This window comes from Sceloporus occidentalis, unplaced genomic scaffold (genome assembly GCF_023333645.1).
Source record: "Sceloporus occidentalis isolate IW3139 unplaced genomic scaffold, rSceOcc1.0.p SCAF_61, whole genome shotgun sequence".
Classification (NCBI taxonomy): domain Eukaryota; kingdom Metazoa; phylum Chordata; class Lepidosauria; order Squamata; family Phrynosomatidae; genus Sceloporus; species Sceloporus occidentalis.
In genome coordinates, this window is record NW_028317041.1 from 3,057,486 (window position 1) to 3,074,671 (window position 17,186).

A 17,186-nucleotide genomic window follows, 5' to 3' on the forward strand; every position below is an offset into this window, starting at 1 on the left:
CCTTAAATATAAGACAAGGGGTGTTTTTGTGGGGAAAAAATAGCAAATACGGCATAAATATCTAACTATATGGATTTCCCGTTGATACCATTCAGATGAGTCAAGTCGACCTCCTGTTCAATTCCCTTGGGGACCCCAGGGTGATTTGTGGTTCCAAAGTGCTGCTTTTCTAAATGGCTCCTATGTATATCTGTCTAATACATATGTATCTTTGAACAATGGAAGTCTTTATAAGTAATGTAAACACACATTTGTCAGGAAATCTCATACAAGCCCATTACATTTAAGATGCACACATTTACATTTCTGATAACCCTGTCTGATTTTGTTGTGTCTCACATTTCAGGTATTCCAGCACCCACACCTGCACCATATGGGGCAGGATCAGATTCTAGTGTGTTACAACCTCGGGTAACATCACCTGCATTCACGCAACTTCCGGTTTCAGTACCAGCTGTTAACCAACCCTTACTGCCTATACCTCAGGCACTGAGTGCTTTTCAGGACCCTCTCTATCCTGGCTTCCCTTTGAATGAAAAGGGTGAAAGTGCCACTTTACCTCCTTATTCATTTTGCAAGACCGGGGAAGACCTTCCCATGGGTAAGTTTTTCGCTTTTTTAAAAGTTTTGATTATTTTGTTGAAATTTCATGATGGCACTTGCCTGTCCATTATCACCTAAGGACTGTTTGGTATCAAGATGACACTTTTGAAATAGTACATCCAGTTTTTTTGTGTTGCTGACAGCTCCGTTCTCTGTCAACTGGAGATAGCATCTCTGTCTTCCAGATGACCGCTTTGGTGTAGTGGTGATCAGAACAAGTGCCGATACACTTTTAGAATGTGCCATCAATGTTTCTGCACAGATCCAAGTAGTAGAGACCATAGTGGATCTACATAATGACACATGTGCCTGCCCGTCCCCCCTTGTGATCACACATACTGCAGGAGAGCAGAGCTGAGCCCTGCTTTTGATCACTAGTTGACAAGCTACAGTAGTGATCAGAGCAAGCAGGGGAAACGAGTGAAAAAAACGAAAGAAATTATATATATATATATATATATATATATATGTAAATTTATTATAATATACACGTATGATGTATAACCTAACCCAAATGTTTTACAAATATATAAAAAGATGTGAAATATTACTGTACTTGGGGAGGTTACTTGGACCAATTTATGTTCAGCATGTTCACAGTGTTTTAAAATCTTAATGCTAATCAATATTGTTGATTAGCAGTAAACAGGAAAAGGGGAGTCATGATTGGACAAACATAGTAAAAATGGAAAACAAAAGGTTAAAATTTGAAAAACCCTTGGTCATAAAGGGGTTAAATATAGCACTGCAATTAAATACAAAAGTATGGTTTAATTATTTTATATATTTATCATATTTTTGATATTATTCCTATTGCTAAATCTTTCACATTTCAATGATAACATTTTTTCTTTTTTATTAAATCATACAGATAAAAATATTCTACGATTCTTTTTCAACCTTGGCTTAAAGGTGAGTTTTAATATTTTTTTTCTCCTTTGTATTGGTGTTTTATAAGGTGGTTAAATATACAAATTTGAATATTTGTGTCACTGTTAATATACATCATATTGTAATATGCAGTTTAATGCAAATCATACAGTGTAGTGGAACCTACTTTTTTTTTTTTTGTATGCATGAACCAGAGGCTCAGCTAAAATGTAAGGATATTTCACTTCACCAAGAAGTTGCTAGATAAATGGAACACCATTCCAGTAGAACTGGTATCGATTAATAAAGTGAGGGAATTTAAACATGCACAGCATAGGCGTAACATCACCCTGAATATAAGAAAAGACTGATAAATAAAGTTTTAGGTTTGCACAGCAGGCATAATGGACAGACTAGGTGGGCTCAAATAGGTCCTACCTGCCAACAAGTGTTGCTGTTTAAGTACATTTTGCATTTTGAAGCATTAATGGTAATTTGTCAGTCTTTTACTGTTGACTTGAAAATCTTTGTATATTTAAAGAATGACTACATCCAAGGTTGCAAGTTAGTTAATCTCAGTTTATTTCCTGTGTATATTGCATTCAGTTTAAGAAAACGCTGTGCCTCTAACACTTATGTCAATGTTCTTATAGGCATATACATATAACATGTGGCCTCCACAATCATACCTGTACCCTCTCCAGCAAGCGTATCTAAACATGTACAGGGTGTACCCAAATATTCAGTTGTACCCACAAGGCCATTGGATACCAGAGGCTCCCGTAACACAGAGTGAAGTAGATCCTCCAGTTCTTATCCAAAGGGAATTAAGGGCAGATGAACACTCTCAGCCAGCAACTGTCCCCCCAACACTGGTACCTGCATTACTGGAAACCCCTGAAATAGCAGAGCAAGTACCTAATCAGCCTGGATCAAAGATGCAGAATCAAGATGGGCCTCAAAGTGGAAATTTTGAAAGTGGGGCCAAGTCAATGACCCCACAGCCGGCATTCGGGCAAGGTGCATACATGGGAACTCTTCCTATGGCTCCTTCATTTTTCCCTCATTTTTGGTATGGATACCCATATCAAGCATACGTTGAGAATCCTGTTGTCCAGCATAATGTTTTCATAACCTCCCAGGACAGGGTAGTGCCTGAGAATATTTCATCAGGAGGGGCTATAGAAAATAATTTGTCCGTTCAAGGAACAGTGAAGCAGCTAGTAGATTCAGGGAGTCCAACCAAACCTGATGTGCCCCCTACCCTGGCTGGAGCAATACACAATCAGACTGGTTCAGTCATTTCTCAGGAGGCACAAATGATAACCACTAGCGTTCCTTTAACTATGGCTGGCCAACAAGATCCTCCAGCAAAGATGATTGACAATAGTGCAACGCCTATGTTAACACAAGCCATAACTAGTGAAGCTGGCAGCGCTGTGGCAGATTGTAAAGTGTCGGCAGAGAAAGGCTCGACTATGGGAAGCTGTCAGATGAACCGTCTAGACGAAAAGTCTCCGAGGGCAAGGGAGGAGAGTTCCGAGGATGAGAGGGAAGTGTCCAACATGCTGAATAGTGGCAGATCAAAGAACTTTTACAACCAGACATATGGCGTAAGGAGGCCTAGAAATGAGAAGTTTTACCAGCCCGGCAGAGGAGGCTACCAACACATACGTAATGAGGATGCCTGGAGAGGACAAAGAGGAAGAGAGGATGGCTATCCACATTACAGAGGTTTCAGAGGCAGACCATACAGAAGACGATCGATGGGGGATAATTTCAGAGCACAGCACGAATAGTGGCCTTTCCTATGCTATTGCAAAACAGACTTTAATTTATTCAGTTGGAGTATTTTCCCAGAGTAGATAAAACTGATATAATGAACTGGGTTCTGGGAAAGGTTTAAGAAGGGTACAGCATATACTCCTGGACTATATATTCTGTGGTTTTTGACTGGGTTTATATTTATATATATTTTCCCATAGCACTTATATGATGGCAAAAAGGACATTAGAATGTGGGGGTCTTTTTCTCTCTCCCATATAAAGCAAAGGTCTTCTTTCTATTTTGACGGGTCATACTTATCTACTGTGTGGGGACAGCAATGGTCTGGTGCAAACTTTTTTAAGCACTAAAAATGTTTTCTCTGTTATTGCAACGGAAAATGAATTGTTGCGCCAAATATAAGTGTTAATTTGGGGCATATAAAAATGCCTTATGGTTTTGCCGGTTCTGGTATATACTATGTTCTTGAATGTGCTTCCGTTTCACAGGCTTTTGAATCTGCAAGTTTATTTCTTACAGCAGATGTGATTAATTCAAACAGTTTTGGTATATCCTCAGTGGACATAATTGAAGTGAATCGCATGTCTATCTTAAAAAAAAATAAATAAAATAAAATTAAAAAAAAAAAAAGCAGAAAGGGAAATAGTATCTGGTATCTGAAAAGTAAAGGGGTTATATTATATTCATGCTATGCAAAGTCTTTGCTGCCACCATTCTCATCGATATGTCAGGCTGTTTTTCAAATGATATATTAGGCCCTTTTAGATGACGGAGGCAGCCATCACCCTGCTTCTAGTACAGAAATCCAAATTTGAAGAGATTGAAATCTCCAATAACCATGAATATGCTATATGTGTAGGGTGCTCCCGTAGCATAAAGCTTCCATAAGCACCCCAAGAAGAAGACTACCCAAAGTTTCCAGTTACATACTGGCTTTATATTGGATTTCCGATTGAGTTCCCTTTCATTATGCGTAATCCTTCTATGGTACCCTGCTAAGGGCTTATGTTGGCACTAATGCTCTCCATATTATGCTCCATGCTGTTTGCAGGGCTATGGCAACATAAATACTACAATAAAGCGTTCAGGCTTCTTGTTCTCGCACAGAACAAGAGAAGCTGAGCAGGCAATACTGTATTTTGCACTGAGTTTTCTTAGACGTCTAAAGCACGTCAAGTGTTTTATTTTTCAATGTGCCGACAAAGCCGTTTATTACTCCTCGTTTGGTTATTGGCCTTTTAAGCTGCATCGAGTTTCATGTTTTTTTTTTGTGTGTGTATACATGGTGACATATGTAATTGCTCCACTGTTTAATCTCTTTTAGACTTAACACCAGTGAAGGTTTTCATTATCATTGACAATTTCTGTACGTTATACTTGATCGGTTTTCTTTATAGTTGCATAAATTGTTGCCGAGTGCAGTGTGTTTAGGGAATGGCTAGTTGTCATTATGTTTACATGTCTGTTTTTATTTCCTATATCCATAACATTAAAATTAATTTAGAGCTACTGATCCATGGGTGTGATTGGTGTTTTTGTGCCCTTGCAAACAGAATTTCACTTGTACATGCACCCCGTCGGATTACAGTCACATATCCGAAAAATACTGTCCTGATTGACTGGAAGAGGTGGCTTCATACATTCAGAGACTTTCCAGTGCTAATAAGTAAATGGTTTTATGGAGGAATCTACATTTTGTATTAAAAACAATTGCCCTGTTATTTAGGCTCCTATCTTGTACATACAGTTCCTTCTATTCTATGAACCTTGAATTGCTCATTAAACACAAATTTGAAGATACCAGTCCTAGAAAATTATATTAACGTTAAAGAGAAAATCTCACTAATCGCCGACTGAAAGGGATGTTAAATCACACATCAAAGCAGTGAGGGGACTGCATGCCAAATTCCAGGACTACAATAACCCAATGAACTTTGCCATAATGGAAATACTGAATCATATATGCTATATACCTAGATCTTAGCAGCAGCAAGCTCCTTTAATGTTTTTGGTGCCAGCTGGTATAAGGGCTGCAACTATTGCTGATTTTTTTTTTGATTAATTGGATTTAAAAAAATTTAAACTGTATTTAAAATTCAATTAACTTAGTGCTACAAACAAATAGACTGAGGGAATGAGAGAGAGGCTGGGGACCAGATGAGACCGAAGGGTGGCAGGGAGTGAATACATACCTTAGAGAAGTAGCATCAGTCGATTAGTTGTTTCAGCATCATATAAAACAGCCACTCATGGGATCAGCGCCATTTGCTTCACTGACAACCACTTTTCCTTAAAGTTTGTATTCTGGGGGCTGCTGCACTCCCTCGGGCAGGTAACGCTCCGCCAGGTCTAATGCACATGCTCCCTATGCGTGCTGGATTATATGCGGCTTTATTCCACTATACACTATGAAGGGTCAACCACTGAGTGTCTACTGCAAGAATAGCTTGTCTGGCCCAGTAAAACACACGGGTAAACCAGTGATATTCGCTAGATGCCCTCACCCATCGAACAACGCTTTATCCAGTGACGGCTCAGCCCTTCTTAATGCACGTCTGTGTCAGGGGGTTGAAAATTTGCCAACTCTTGTTTTAGAGGATAACCCCAGTGAAAAGCTGTTATTTAATCTCTTAGAAATTGCATTTATTAAAAAACATCTTCAGGGCTAACAAATTAATGAGTTTGCGCCCCAGTAAGCACATCGGAATTCAACATCTAATAACCTACTATAAAAAAGCATACGCCTTCTATAGTTAAACTAGAAAAGGATAAACAGAGTTGATCATTTTTCACCCATGTCTCGAATTTATACGGTTCCGGTTTATTTGCTCCGCACTGTAGAAAAGCTGGATATTTGAAAGAATGGAACAAAATTTTATAAAAATGAAATCTGGATTTATTTTTTTACCATAACAATTGTTTTTTTGATCAAGTTACTCTTTTATGCAGCAACATATCTTTCTTATAGTGACACAATATCTTATAAGAAGCGGGATAGTTTGATTTGATTGATTTATGGTGTTTAGTTTCTCTTATGCAGATGCTCTGGAAAATACCCCTCTACTTATAATCGAGGTCATCTTCTAATCGGACCTCAAATAGCTGGAAAAAACGTCCGCTGGGGCCAGGCTGCTTTGGTCGCGAGCAGCGTCTCTTGTACTGGACAGGAGAACAGGAACCCAGCAGAGCCGTCACATGACTCTGCCCCCCCTCCTTCCTCGAGGCAGGGCCAGAGAAGTTGCAGAAGGAAGCAGCCAGGGCCCTGCAGAAATCTGCGAGCGAGAGATCTGCAGTTCAGGTAAGGGATAGGGGAGGGTTTATGAGCCAGTATGCGTGATTAAGGGAATGAGTGAGTATTTAAATGTTTCTGAATGTGTGTGTGATAGCATGGATGTGTAAGGGGGGTGGTGGTGGTAGCATGGCATAGGGAGGCTGTAATCACACTCCTATCATCCCCAGGTTTCAGCATGTACTGGCTGCCTGGGCTTGATAGGGATGTGATTGCTGTTAGCAACTGATATATATATATATATATATATATATATATCGCCCTCCAGAAATGCCTTTTAACCCCCTATATGCCCCTCTGCCCCACTCTGGCATATAGGGGATTAAAAGGCATATCATGGGGCACACTGGCATATAGGAGGGTATAAGGCATTTCTGGAGGCAGTGGCATATAGAGGGTTAAAAGGCACATCATGGGGCAGAGTGGCCTATAGGGGGGGGTATAAGGCATTTCTGGGGGCAGAGGGGCAAGCCTGGGGGGGCAGGTTGGCAAATGAAAGGAAATAAAAATTCTCAATCATAGCTTTTATTAAATATGAAAAAATAGTTTACATGAATTCATATTTACTAGTAAAAAACTTTCTATAGGGTTTTTCTTTTTTCCCCTAAATATTTAGATTTTGGGGGGTGTGTTATAGTCACGCAAATACGGTAGTTATTGATTGCTCATTTTTGGAGTGTTTTTCAAGGGGTACTCGTAAGTTTGAATAATTAAGTACACCCACTAATCCTACTCACAGGATCAAGATCACAATGTTTTCTAGGTGTTACAATGTGGTCCTCATTGATGAGTAAAATAAAAGAAAATTATATTTGCGTTTGGTATTAAATATCTTGAGTGTAATGTGTTATGAACAAAGCGATACGCACGCAATGCACTGAAAGATCACATATGAATGTAGATCTTGCAGAAGTTTTTGGAGAGGGTTCCTCATTTGAATGTTGGTGTTCGATAATAAAAACACAAAACAGCCACTTTTAGATGGATATTTATTTTTCAAAACCTCTTGAGGTTCAAGGCCCTCTTTAAAATAAGATTGTATCTTTATGGCAAAATTTCAAGAAATACAGTTCAAAGGTCTAAAATTGGGAAAACTTGTCACCATATTGGAGAAATGAATAAATTATATTCGTTATTGACCCACATACCAATATTATTCCCAGTGGGGTAAGGACAGAGGATGGAAAGGCGTCCCAAGCCCAGGCAGAAGGATGTATTTGGGATGTGCACTGTGCAATTCTACAACGGCACACGGCAACATATCTGACCCATTTGGGTTCTTCTGTTAAAACCTTGAAAAGGTTTCAGACGAGAGGCTATTTGTTTGGTGGAGAGTTTGTAACGGTGTTAATCATCCAAGAAAAAGTAATTTCCACTCTTCTTCTGATCCACATCCTAATTGGGGAAAATATATATATCAATGGCTCAAAAGGGCTAGAGGATTTATAGTGATTCTTACATATTTAACTGGCTCTTTTCACATATGAGTATAATTAACAGAAAAGCTGCACCCGATTACTTTATTTAGCCAGATTTAACTGATTGGTAACTGATTGATAGATATAGATAGATATAGATATATCACACACACACACACGACATAGGTACACAGATACAACAAAGGAATACCTGTGGTATCCTACGGCCATTTGTCATTGCTTGCTTATTGTAACTGTGCTGAATATAATAATGTCATGGTGTCAAACAAGCATTCACAGCCCATTCTAGATACGATGTTACCATTTTAGTTACTAGTATGAACCTCGCAAAAGGTAAAAGTATATTTCTAAACTGAAACCAACCTTATGCGTCATGCGTGCGGGATTTCAACTTATTCAAAGCTGCAGAACACTGCAGTTTTAGTAAACGATAATGTGATATTGTTCTTACCTTGATGGAATTAAGTTTGTTTATTCTTGGTCTGTAGTTGTTAGGATCTCGTCTGAATGTGATTTCCAGCTGAGACAAAAATTTGTTCATACCAGCCAGAAGGGATTGGGGACTACAGATGGGGAGGAAAAAGGACACACAAACATGTACTTTAAGCTGATGTTTAAAAATATACAGTTAAAAATCCATATTCTTTAAGCTACTGCTGAAATATAACACGCAGACTGTTGTATACATCACATTTAAATCAGTGCAGTACCTGTTTGCTAAGGTGTCTTTGGAAGGGATACCATCAAATACAATGACACGGTCAGCAAGGTAAGTAGCCATAATGAAATCGTGTTCCACAATGAAGGCAGTCTTCTTGGCATGGAGAATGAATCTACAGAAATAAGATAAATAAATCATTTTCCCACACCACAGACATGCAAGAACCATATTGTATGTATATTGTAGGCCTTTTACCGTTTTATGACTCTAGCAGCCATGAGACGTTGTTCAGAATCCAGGTAAGCTGAAGGCTCATCAATTAGGTAGACATCGGCAGGTTTACCTAGACACAGAGCCATAGCCACACGCTGCAGCTCACCACCAGACAACGTTTGCACCTCTTGATCGATGATGTTTTCTATCTGCATCGGCTTCATCACATCAGTAACAAACTGAGGATGCGTGTAAGCATCTCGGATCTTTTCATGCAGTAGCTGGCGTACAGAGCCCTACACAAAACAAATGAAAACATGAATTCAAATAAGTAATGAATGAAAACGTCCAGAGCGTCTGACAGGCGTTTATACTTGGAACGTTATCAGTACTGTCTACATCCATGCATCTGCACCAAACCTACTGCTTCACTTCCTCCTTAATCACAGACTAGATTGTAAGCTTGCGAGAGCAGGGACCTCCTTGCGTACTAGTTTATTTTTTTTGCTAGTGTGTGATTTATTTTGCCGACTGCTGTAACATCGCTATGGCTTCTGCTTGCGCTATATAAATAAATACAATTAATCTGAGGAGGAGGATTTTGTGCAATAACCAATTTGGACTATGAAAATAAACTGCTTTTAAAGATCAGATTTCTTTATACAAGGTACATAGACAGAAAAAACAAACTCCAAATCATGCTTAGCTTCGAAATAGTGTCACATTTCATACCCCTACCCAAGAGTAGGACTGAAATACTTACAGTGGATTTGGGGCTGATCTTCTGTGGCTTATAACTCACATTAAGTACCGGCACATCACCTGAAACAGCACGACATGATTAAACATGCTAAAAGGCAGAAAACAAACCTATACAGTAAGTTACTGCAAAACTTTCCATTCCTTACAAAAACGCAGTGGTGTTTAAGTCATAAAAGTAATTGTTCATATGATGCCCCCATAATTGATCTTTTAATGTATTTGTAAAATAACGTGCAGGCTGTTCTAAAATTTTGAATCGCTTTTGCAGCCTTTCTTCTGGTCACTTGCTGTCCCTGTAGATGGACAACCAGAACTATTACAGTCACAATGTGCATCACCGTCTAAGAACTGTGCCCTGCATGCTGGACGCAAACTATATATAGAAAAGGAGTCAAGCTGTTTGGATTTGTGACCATATTTAATCACTGGGAGATTTTTAACTTTACCTCCTTCATCTGGTTTCAGCCTTCCAGCAAGCATTCGGATGAAGGTTGTTTTCCCAGTTCCTGTTAAAGCAATCATAAAAACTCACAATCAAGATATATGATATGATCTCGACGTGGAGTGGCTCTGCAGAAGGGTTATATACACCATACAACAGGACAATTAAAATGTTAAAAAGTTACAATGTTTAAGGCAACGGCATCACAATATTAGAAAATAAATTCTGCAATAGTCATCACATGATGGTTGAGCAGACTATTAAACATATATTAGCTGTTTTGCTTTAGGTCATTAATAATAAGAGTCTATTGAAAGGTTAAGAGCAGAAAAACTCACCATTTTCACCCAACATGACCATGATTTCAGAGTCTGTGAACTCGCCAGCCACAATACCAAGCTTGAAGTCACCCAGCTGCTTCTTCATGGAGGGGTATTTATACATGCACATCTTTTTTACTTCCTCTTCATTTGCTGTTTCGGCCACCTTAAATACCAGAGACGTGTCTCTGAATCTTAAATTTTCCGTTGGGACGTAACCATCCAAGAAAATGTTTATGCCTGTTGCACAAAAATAAGTTGTTGGGTATATTAGGAATATATATATATAATTATAAAAGATGGCAGCAAAACAGCCATTTTCTTAAAACTACTCATATCATAAGGGGAAGTGCACAGGTACACCAAAAATGAAGAGGGGACTCATGACTGAACATTGTAAAAATGTCTACATTCTGTAAATGTAGCCTAGGAAAATAAATACCTTCTCTGACGCTGAAAGGCATGGTTACAACTCCATAAGCACTTGGCACTCCATACAAGCAGCAAATGAAGTCCGAAAGATAATCCAGCACACTCAAGTCGTGCTCAACGACAATGATGTAACTGAAAGACAAAGATAGCATAAACTGTGATACAATGTCTTACTTCATCGCTGTAATTCAGCCAGAGACGAAAAGATTTACAGTAAAGAACGTCGCTAGACAATGTACCCCAAACGCAAAGCAAACCTGCAGTATCACGAGTCAAAAGGTCTACTGCAGAACCAAATATCTGCTGCCATATACCTTTTTATGTTTTGTCAATGTATTAAAACTAGACCATGAACCCAAATCTTTTTCTGAAAGATGCTTAACAGTTAAACTGCCCCCAGCACTTCTAAAAATGAAGATTTCTCCCAAAACCAAGAAGTATGTAACATGAGTAGACAATACAATGATAAGTAATGTTTCTCACCGATCTGGGTTAATCAAAGATCGAATGGTGATGGCAGCCTTCAGACGTTGCTTCACATCTAAGTAACTAGATGGTTCATCGAACATAAAGCTGTTGGGGTAAAAATAAAATTAGTTAATATTCATAGCCCCATTTCATAGCACAAAAAAGAACACATCACACACCATCCAAAGGATGTTTTAGGGGAAAAAAACCCCCAAACTGTTACTATTGTTTTAATGAAACTCATCAGCCCATTGAATTTTAACCTTAATTTTAAATTACAAATCCATGAGACGGCTTGAACAGGTATAAAGCAATCATAATGGAGACCTACATGTACGATCACCCACTTGATTGTTAGAAGACCTCATTTATAAACCTTGGAATCATTTATATAGAGAAAACAGTTATTTGTATACTGTGAAAAAGTCCAAGCGATGGAAGACAATCTAAAATGAAAAGCGCAAACAGACCAATATTTTTTCTTACATATCAGCTTTCTGGATACATACAACCGCGCAGGCAAATCTCTGGAGCTCTCCTCCAGAAAGGTCCTCCACGTTTCGGTCTCTCAGGTGGGACAGATCTGAAAGAGCAACCATTTTATACGAATAATTAAGAATCTACCAAGAAATTGATATATATATATTTTTTTTTATACACAGTAAAAAGGGATTATACATATACAGTTTATATAATGTAAAATGCTTAGGCTCTGCGATTCTTAAATGCCACAAAATGAAGTTTAAAAAAAGCTAATGAAGGGGCAGGGGTAGGTAGTGAAAGCAATTATCTATACAACTTTGTAGGGCTGAAACAACGAATCGATAAAATCGATAATCGATAACGGAAATCGTTGTCGACGATTTCCGTTATCGATTAATCGAGTGATCGATTCGTTGTTGGAGCACTCGGCTCCTTTTACTTACCTCCGCGAGCGTTCCCCGCTTCCGCTACACGCGCCTTCTTTTAGTTGCGGTTCGCTCTGTGCGAGTGGCTCCGTTCGCACAGAGCGATTCGCGGGGGTGGGGGTGGGGCTTCAGGGGATGCAGGGCAGAGTGGGGGTGGGGGGGCAGGCCAGGGTAGGAGACTGAGTGCAGGGCAGGGTGGGGGTGGGGATGCAGGGCAGGGTGTGAGTGTGGGGGCAGGGCACTGGGTGCAGGGCAGAGTGGGGGTGCAGGGCAGAGTTGGAGACTGGGTGCAGGGCAGAGTGTGAGTGTGGGTGCAGAGCAGAGTGGGTGCAGGGTGTGAGTGTGGGGGCAGGGCAGAATGTGGGGGCAGGGCAGAGTTGGAGACAGGGGCACAGTGCAAAGTGCCAGGGCCGGGTGCAAAGTGCCAGGGCCGGGTGCAAAGTGCCAGGGCCGGGTGCAAAGTGCCAGGGCCGGGTGCAAAGTGCCAGGGCCGGGTGCAAAGTGCCAGGGCCGGGTGCAAAGTGCCAGGGCCGGGTGCAAAGTGCCGGGTGCAAAGTGCCGGGTGCAAAGTGCCGGGTGCAAAGTGCCGGGTGCAAAGTGCCGGGTGCAAAGTGCCGGGGGTGGGGCAAAGTGCCGAGGGCAAAGTGCCAGGGCTGGGTGCAAAGTGCCGAGGGCAAAGTGCCGGGTGCAAAGTTTCTTGAACAGTAATAGTCCACCTCTTTTCAGAGTGTTTGGGGTTATTTTGTTTCATAAATATTGTGTTTGGGTTTTTGTACTTTGAAAATATTGTTTTTTTATTACATCATAACAAAATAAGAATGTTAATGTAAATTTTAAGTTGTTTTTTAACATCCAGTTCATTAAATTATTTTAAATAAACAAAAAATTTGCATATTGTTTTTTTTTATCCGATTAATCGAAAAAATAATCGGCCAACTAATCGATTATTAAAATAATCGTTAGTTGCAGCCCTACAACTTTGCAAAAAATGATATTATGTGGGTAACACTTTTTTCCTAACCATTTTCAAAATATTTTACTACAAAGCTAATGTAGGGAGAACAAAACATTGCTTACCAAGCTGTTTACATACAACTGTCTGAGTCTTTGTTTCATCCTTTCTATCCAAAATGATTCCCACAGGGCCCTATGGATTGGAAATAAAAAAATAAAGTTTCACTGCTACAGTGTAATCAGCTATGAACATATAATGCCAAATTAATTTACGTCTAGTGTACCTTGATGCGTCATGATTTTAGCAACGTACAAAACATTGCTCACCTTAGCAGCTTTTGGGATTTGGTCCACATACTGGGGTTTAATGATTGCCTTTAAATCATCTTCCAAAATCTTGGTGAAGTAGTTCTGCAACTCAGACCCTCTGAAATACGTCAATATTTCTTGCCAATCAGGAGGATCCTTTAAAGATGAAGAACAGATGCTGAGCCATCAAAACAAAATTGTTTCCCTTACTATGATAGTTAAGGTGTATGCTGTCTAGCTGTTCCAATTAATTGTTTAAACCCAAGGCTTTGTCCATAAAGACATGCTATTTAGAGGGGTTCCTATGGCTGACAGTTTTGACTCACTGGGTCCATCTTCAAAGGAGTAGGTAAGCTATGACCTACTATTGCCAAATTCCAGAAGCCGTGCTCCAGATGACACCCTGATATCCAACAGATTCCTGCCCTAAGTGGCTATTATACATTTTAAAACTTGCTTGCCCAGAATGAAACCAGATGAACAGCAGAATAACTTTGTATGACCTCTGGCCTGTAAACATATGCAACACAAAATGCCAAGATGTTTCGGCATTGGATTATAATTTAATCACGTGCTAAAATGATGAAATATGCTTACATCAAACTTCCCAAGGTTAGGTTTTTGCTTCCCGGCCAAAATCTTCAATGCCGTTGACTTCCCGATACCATTGGTACCAACCAGCCCCAGCACCTCACCAGGTCGTGGAGTAGGCAAGCTGCAACATAAACATCCCATTGACCATGTTAGTTCAAAGATACTTATGCCGATACTGAGGCGCAAGTTCACTCTCACAATTTACAACGTATCTAGTCGTGTGAAATAAAGTCAGAATGAAAAGGAAAAAAATAAATAAAAATACTACAGATTGCTCACCGGTGAAGCTTAAAGGCATTGGCACAATATCTGTGAGTGGTTTCTTTCTCCAGATTACTTGGTAAATTCACAATGGACAAGGCTCCAAATGGACATTTCTACAAAGGAATATATTAACATTATCAGGCATTTAGAACGACAGAACCAAGAAAACTTGACAGCCAAAATGTCTATGCTATACTGTGAGTTGGAATGCACGTATCTCGTTCTAAACATTACGTTTGCCCTTCTAGAGACTGTATTTTACATGCAACGGGACATTAAGCAAATCAGCTTTACCACAAGCGAGAATTTTAAACAAATATTTTATTATGAACAGAAAAATGGACCAAAAGCAGCTAAATACAAAAGGTTCATTACATTTTAAGGGTGTTTTTGTCCTTGTTCAGATGAAGTTGTGCGACAAATACTCTATTTAACGGATCGGTTGCTCAAATGACAGAACATAAGAGATGAAAAGCCTGAAGGGTATGCTAGAGTGGGATCAACATCGCAAAGCTTGGACTAAACAGTGAAGGCTCATTTTGCATACCGGCAAGTTTGTGCTATGAATTCTGGGTATGAAACGCATGGTTGGCAAGTTTACCGAACGTACAGATTAGAGGTTATACCTGAAAAAAAACAATAAGCGATACTAAAAAGAAAAACATATGAAGCAGCCAACAGAATGCAGGTTTCTTACCTTGATGCAGATACCGCAACCAATACACAGGGTTTCAGAAATCCATACAATCTTACTTTGCGCAGTCACCTCTATGCACAATTTTCCTGCGTGTCAAATTTAAGAAGTTTAGCATTTCCAGGTATTTATTTCATGATGTGAGAAATAACCGCTATGCAAGAACTAAAAATAAAGTGCATTCATTCAATTTTTCTAAAAGAACAGTCCATTCATTCAAGCCTTTTGTATATTGAAATGGAACATATTTGGTTTACAATGTTACATGTTTTAACAGATCATACACTATATGACGAAGTATGTGGACACCTGACCACCATGGGCCTATGAAGGCTTTCCACAAGACTTTGAAGTGTTTCTGTGGGAATGTGTGGCCATTCAGCCCAAACTGTTTTTTTGTGAGGTGAGGCACTGATGTTGGACACGAAGGTCTGGCTCGCAATCTCCATTCCAATTCATCCCAAAGGTGTTCGATGGGGTTGAGGTCAGGGCTCTATGCGGGCCAGTCACGTTTCTCCAACTGGGGTAGAGTCAGGCAGGAGCAGGAAAGGGCCTTCCCCAAATTGGTGCCACAAATCTAGAAGCCCATAATTGACTAAGATCTATGCTGTAGCATTAACACTGGAACCAAGGGGCCTAGGCCAAACGCTACAGTTACTGCTAGATGCTTCCGCTTGACAATAATAGCACTTATCAGCGGATAGAGGCAGATAGGGGCATGAAACGTCTAAAGTCATTGAGCTCTTCAGTCTACTGCCAATGTCTGTGAAGATAGCTGCCTATGTGCTCAATTTTCCACATATTTTTGGTCATACAGTGTACGGAAGAAGTCACGGAATACACTTCTTGTAGTTGCTTACCCATTCGTACAACAGGACAACTCTTCTTGCATTCTTGGCGGCATTTCTTTGGCTTGCATTTGTCATGATTTACAATAGCGATTCTTGTGAGCTTGTCTGCCATGTTGCTCGATGCTGATGCAGTCGTTTATTGACGCCAATTAAAATCCACGCCTGAAGAACGAGACAAAACAGGGAAAAGCAAGTCATCCAACTACACTAAAGTTTCGACCGGACGAGTACAGACAGCTTGTGACATTCGCCACCCTCTCCTTTGTCGTGTACAGAAGATACAAATGGGAAACGCACAATGATCGGTTTGGTTTGTCGGGTCAAACTAGAGGGACATTTTGTCAACCTTACCATGTAACTATTGATCAATCCTCACCGAAAAGCCAATAAAGCTATGATCTAAGCCATCCCTGTGTAATATGTTGTGGATCACCCTAAAACCCATTGCGGGTGGGCAACTTTCATTCACGTTCTATCGAATAAGGTACTTTCTATCTTGATTACATCCATTAAAAAGGACGTTAGCCCCAACGCGCCAGTCTAATAGAGATAATTTGTGAATGATTTGGCCATCTTTGCTAATGTTAAGCAGTTTTAAATCTATACGGAAGACTAAGGAACTTATCTTTACGAACTAGTGGTGTTTCTCCCAGGCTGGTGGGAAGAAAAGCCATCTGAACGTTATCTGCTGTAAGCCTAAAGAAACCTGCGTGTGATCGGAAACTGCGCAGCGTTCAGCAGATATTTAGCAAACATAAAGGTTTTAAAAAAACAAACTTTTTTACAGTATGTTAAAAAATGCAGGTGAGCAATAGACAAAAACATTTAACCAGAAGTCTAAAATTCACATTGGTCTTTATATAACCCAACCATTCCCACGGGAGAGGCGATAATCAGATTACAACCAAGTTTGCACCGAAAGACAGCAAACGTTAGTTTCTTAATGTCTAAACGGAATAACGTTCTATGAAAGACCAACGTTAAAGATCTGCTACACTGGATGACTTCTACGACATAAAATTACACTAAAAGACAACCCATAGCATAAGTGCATAACATGTCAAACCCCCACTGAATAATAATAAAGAATAATAATGCCATAAAATAAACGGCAGACTGCATTTAGAAGCATCATGTGACGCTACGGTGGGAAATACATAGAAATATCTATTAAATTATGTATTTCAGTAGATTTTGCACATTTTCAGGCAAGCAGCTCAAAAAAGTGCTTAACAAGAATTGAAGGCACTGACCCATCGATCTGACAACCTTCCCAGGGGTGATCATTCCGGGGTTACCCAGCGTCTTGCGGGCCAAGCTGTGGGCAC

The 17,186-nt window shown here is 39.8% G+C and overlaps 2 protein-coding genes across 2 annotated transcripts in view; one reads left to right on the forward strand and one right to left on the reverse strand.

Moving 5' to 3' along the window:
- Nucleotides 1-3,272, forward strand: part of LOC149287412 (OTU domain-containing protein 4-like) — a 32,778-nt gene extending 29,506 nt beyond the window's left edge. Inside the window, exons 18-20 of the mRNA XM_089492909.1 lie at nucleotides 347-601; nucleotides 1,475-1,515; nucleotides 2,127-3,272. Coding sequence (XP_089349035.1) covers nucleotides 347-601; nucleotides 1,475-1,515; nucleotides 2,127-3,272 — 1,442 coding nt within the window. The remainder of the gene's footprint in view (nucleotides 1-346; nucleotides 602-1,474; nucleotides 1,516-2,126) is intronic.
- Nucleotides 3,273-7,894: 4,622 nt separating this feature from the next.
- LOC149287413 (ATP-binding cassette sub-family E member 1-like) lies at nucleotides 7,895-15,970 on the reverse strand. Its single transcript, XM_089492876.1, has 16 exons — nucleotides 15,868-15,970; nucleotides 15,011-15,096; nucleotides 14,329-14,426; nucleotides 14,053-14,170; nucleotides 13,474-13,611; nucleotides 13,270-13,339; nucleotides 11,771-11,867; nucleotides 11,300-11,389; nucleotides 10,827-10,948; nucleotides 10,403-10,624; nucleotides 10,069-10,128; nucleotides 9,624-9,682; nucleotides 8,903-9,156; nucleotides 8,697-8,819; nucleotides 8,438-8,549; nucleotides 7,895-7,942 (listed from the first exon to the last, which is right to left on the reverse strand). The coding sequence occupies exons 1-16, from the start codon at nucleotides 15,968-15,970 to the stop codon at nucleotides 7,895-7,897; spliced, it is 1,800 nt and encodes a 599-aa protein (XP_089349002.1).
- Nucleotides 15,971-17,186: the final 1,216 nt, after the last annotated feature.

Bases quoted from the DNA above. Each gene is read 5' to 3' on its own strand.
- LOC149287413 (XM_089492876.1), bottom strand. From the start codon at position 15,970: ATGGCAGACAAGCTCACAAGAATCGCTATTGTAAATCATGACAAATGC. The intron at 10,625-10,826 runs GTATTTATTTTC...TTTGTGCAACAG, and splicing joins GCCTTTCAGCGTCAGAGAAG to GCATAAACATTTTCTTGGAT. The intron at 8,820-8,902 runs GTAAAAGGCCTA...TTATTTCTGTAG, and splicing joins GCTGCTAGAGTCATAAAACG to ATTCATTCTCCATGCCAAGA.